This window comes from Poecilia reticulata, unplaced genomic scaffold, assembly GCF_000633615.1.
Source record: "Poecilia reticulata strain Guanapo unplaced genomic scaffold, Guppy_female_1.0+MT scaffold_219, whole genome shotgun sequence".
Classification (NCBI taxonomy): domain Eukaryota; kingdom Metazoa; phylum Chordata; class Actinopteri; order Cyprinodontiformes; family Poeciliidae; genus Poecilia; species Poecilia reticulata.
The window spans coordinates 182,797-187,023 of NW_007615023.1; the positions used below are offsets into that span (position 1 = coordinate 182,797).

At 50.5% G+C, this 4,227-nt stretch overlaps 1 protein-coding gene across 1 annotated transcript; it reads right to left on the reverse strand.

Moving 5' to 3' along the window:
* Nucleotides 1-886: 886 nt before the first annotated feature.
* Nucleotides 887-4,078, reverse strand: LOC103460255 (tubulin alpha-1B chain-like). The gene is made up of 4 exons (XM_008402359.2): nucleotides 3,962-4,078; nucleotides 2,627-2,849; nucleotides 2,236-2,384; nucleotides 887-2,064 (listed from the first exon to the last, which is right to left on the reverse strand). The coding sequence occupies exons 1-4, from the start codon at nucleotides 3,962-3,964 to the stop codon at nucleotides 1,084-1,086; spliced, it is 1,356 nt and encodes a 451-aa protein (XP_008400581.1). The 5' UTR covers nucleotides 3,965-4,078; the 3' UTR covers nucleotides 887-1,083.
* Nucleotides 4,079-4,227: the final 149 nt, after the last annotated feature.

Genomic DNA, 4,227 nt, shown 5'->3' on the forward strand with positions numbered 1-4,227 from the left:
AGCTTAACCCACAGCCTCTTACTACCAGCAATACCTTCAGAATTAAGTAAATTCTTTCAAAGTGTTTGATGTGACGGATCAAACCCTGACCTCCACTGTTGGTGTCAGATTCGTAGGTTTTCGTCTGATAATGAATTTGCAGCTCTGGATTGGTCCGTCATCCCAGGGTGGCCCAATTACTGCGGCGTTTCCTCCATCTGAGGTGTCAAACGCCAGTCCTGAGGCCCGCTGCCCATCAGCCTCTGCTGCTCCACCTCAATACCGACCTACACCAGGAGGAGATGACGTTTCATTCAGGTGTTACTACCTGTGGCTCATCTAATACCTGCAGGACAGCAGAGGACTGGAGTTTGACTTAGAGTCGACGTCATCCATACATTTATTATGCAAATTTATGTAAATTTAGTTCATTAACTAAGTTATTTGGAAAATAAACTCGATTCAGAGGCGCAGATGCAGGGCAGCTCCTCCACCACAGCTAATAATCAACTGTTTGTAAATGATTTGAGATTAATCTGATAAATGTGTTGAAATTCTGATAAAACTAAAATGACTCTAAAATTGACTCTGATCCTTTGTACCAGTGTCTTCAATAAGAACTTTAATTACTGTAGATAAACGTATATAAAGTTAAAACATTTAGCGTTTACTGCGTGTTCTTGAAGTCAAAGCTGGTCCAGAAACAGGAGGTCTCACTTCACTCACTATCAGCGTTTGGTGCTTTTCTGGTTAAAACATGTTTGATCTTCGGTGAGTTTACTCAGGAATTTCATTTTAAAAAGTGAAAGTTAATAATATTCCTGTGGTCCAGTGAAGTGAAACTCCTGAAATGGATTTTTTTTTAAAAAGTGTTGGGTGGAACCTGAACATGGAGGCAGAGACTGGACCGTTTTGAACAGATTTTATTCATGATCGTAACAGTTAAAGGAAATGATGTAACAGCAGAGAGTAAACAGGAATGATCAGAACAGGAAGTAGGGCTGAAACTGCAGCAGGAAACAGGAAGTCATGGATCAGGACATGATGTGGAATGTCTTTCAGTCAGAGCTAACGATGCTAGGGTAACCATGGTAACAGACAGGTCTAGTACTCCTCCTCCCCCTCCTCGTCCTCGCCCTCCACCGAGTCGACGCCCACCTCCTCGTAGTCCTTCTCCAGGGCGGCCATGTCCTCCCGCGCCTCTGAGAACTCGCCCTCCTCCATGCCCTCGCCCACGTACCAGTGGACGAAGGCCCGCTTGGCGTACATCAGGTCGAACTTGTGGTCCAGGCGCGCCCAGGCCTCGGCGATGGCCGTGGTGTTGCTGAGCATGCAGACGGCGCGCTGCACCTTGGCCAGGTCTCCGCCCGGCACCACGGTGGGCGGCTGGTAGTTGATGCCCACCTTGAAGCCGGTGGGGCACCAGTCCACGAACTGGATGGAGCGCTTGGTCTTGATGGTGGCGATGGCGGCGTTGACGTCCTTGGGCACCACGTCGCCGCGGTACAGCAGGCAGCAGGCCATGTACTTGCCGTGGCGCGGGTCGCACTTCACCATCTGGTTGGCCGGCTCGAAGCAGGCGTTGGTGATCTCGGCCACCGTCAGCTGCTCGTGGTAGGCCTTCTCGGCCGAGATGACGGGCGCGTAGGTGGCCAGGGGGAAGTGGATGCGCGGGTACGGCACCAGGTTGGTCTGGAACTCCGTCAGGTCCACGTTGAGCGCGCCGTCGAAGCGCAGCGACGCCGTGATGGACGACACGATCTGGCTGATGAGGCGGTTCAGGTTGGTGTAGGTGGGGCGCTCGATGTCCAGGTTGCGGCGGCAGATGTCGTAGATGGCCTCGTTGTCCACCATGAAGGCGCAGTCCGAGTGCTCCAGGGTGGTGTGGGTGGTCAGGATGGAGTTGTACGGCTCCACCACCGCCGTGGAGACCTGCGGCGCCGGGTAGATGGAGAACTCCAGCTTGGACTTCTTCCCATAATCCACCGAGAGGCGCTCCATCAGCAGGGAGGTGAAGCCGGAGCCGGTTCCGCCGCCGAACGAGTGGAAGACCAGGAAGCCCTGCAGGCCGGTGCACTGGTCAGCCTGCGGAGAAACGACCGGGTCAGAACCGGGCCAGAACCCACAGCTGCAGCTGCTTTAGGCCGTCAGTGACTAATGATGTTAGATGATCAATTAAAATAAACATCAAATCAACTATAAACCTGGAAGCTCATCATCCAGGTTTTGTTTCAACCGTCACAGTCCAGAACTCACCAGTTTCCGGATGCGGTCCAGAACCGGGTCGATGATCTCCTTGCCGATGGTGTAGTGACCGCGGGCGTAGTTGTTAGCAGCGTCTTCCTTCCCGGTGATGAGCTGCTCAGGGTGGAACAGCTGGCGGTACGTCCCGGTCCGAACCTCATCTACAGATAATGATACATTCAACTCCTGGGTCACTTTGTTTACATCAAGAAAATACATTTTATTATAAAATATAAACAGTCATGAAGGTATGAGACAAAATCTGTGAAATATAAAACTGCTTCTCCCAGTGCCAACTAGCAACAGCCAATCAGAGCCGGGGGGGGGCGTGTCTCCACGCTGTCCATCACTACTCTTCCTCTAGGAGTTGCTGCAGCTCTCAGCCATGAGCTCAGACGTTTACCGATGACGGTGGGCTCCAGGTCCACGAACACGGCCCTGGGGACGTGCTTCCCCGCGCCGGTCTCACTGAAGAAGGTGTTGAAGGAGTCGTCTCCCCCGCCGATGGTCTTATCGCTGGGCATCTGTCCGTCCGGCTGGATGCCGTGCTCCAGGCAGTACAGCTCCCAGCAGGCATTCCCGATCTGGACGCCGGCCTGGCCGACGTGGATGGAGATGCACTCACGCTGCAACACACACAGGCAGCAAAACGGCTTCAGGTTCAACAGAACGACGTCCGATAAAGGCTGCAAAGCTTTACAGATTTTTACTTTACATTTGCAAAACTTATTCATATCTTCCGCCTAAAGTGTTTTATTTAATACCAAAGCTCAGCAACGTTTTAACATCCGTAACTTTTTCATCTTTGTCCACTGCTAGTTCTGTTTTGATGACATTGAGCTCTTTTCACTAATGTTGATTTTGAACCTTTTTTTAAAAGTTGTTTACATAATATGACAGATTCATAATCCTAATCAAAGCTCCAAATATTTTATTCATCTCTGAAAAGATTTAAATACAAAGTAAACATGAAAGTGTGAAAACAAAGACAGCAAGAATGAAAAACTGAATAAAACATACAGCATAAAAATACATTTTTAAAAAGTCTGCTACGATTCAATGAAATAGGCAACGAGTGGAATAATTTAATAAAATGTACATGTTTTTAACAGCAAAATAAAAAGCGGGAAAATACAGCAACTGAAATTTAAACCCGGGCGCTCGTTCCATTTTGATTGGCTGTCGGTCTCGATAGCCCCGCCCCCAGCTCCCGGTGGGAAGCGGGTCCGTCCTCCGGCCCTCCAGCTCCAAGCTGGCGCTGGTAGAACCCGGTTAGCGGTGCCAACAGAACCGATCGAGGCCAAGCAGCAGCAGCAGCAGCAGCAGCAGCAGGACCGGTTCGGAAGGAGAAATCTCAAAAGAGTTATTTTTAAATATGGCCGCGGTCTTCAGACGGGTCCGTCTGATCCCGAGCACGTGACCCTAGGGATTAACAGCGCGAGCTGGAACCGTTAGTCGATCATCTTCATCTTTTTAAAAGTGCGCAGTGACTGAAAAAACGACCAGATCAGGCCCAGAAAACCTACCGTCCTACTCAAAGCTTACGTTTGAAGTCAAAACCCGGCTGACCAACGACTGAGACCGATTTGACCCAAAAGCCGCGTCGCAGCGGTTCTGAACAATTAAAAGGATGCTTATAGTACCGCAGGGAAAAAATCCGGTTCGCCTCTCCTGAGCTTCCTTTATAAGCGCACGTTCCCATAAAAATACTGTCTTAAGATTTTCGAACAAATCTTACCATTTTGTGTAGTGGTTTTTGAGGTAAATTTCAACAAAAAGAGCCTGGAAAGGGGGTGGAAGTCTTACGGGTCGACTGTTAGGCGGTCGAGGAAAGACAAAATGGAGACACTGCAGGCGCCGCGCGCCGCTTTATGTAATGAACCATCAGGCCGGAGGGGGCTGGACTGTACCACCGGGTGTGAGGGGGCTGGACTGTACCACCGGGTGTGGGGGGATGGACTGTACCACCGGGTGTGGGGGGATGGACTGTACCACCGGGTGTGG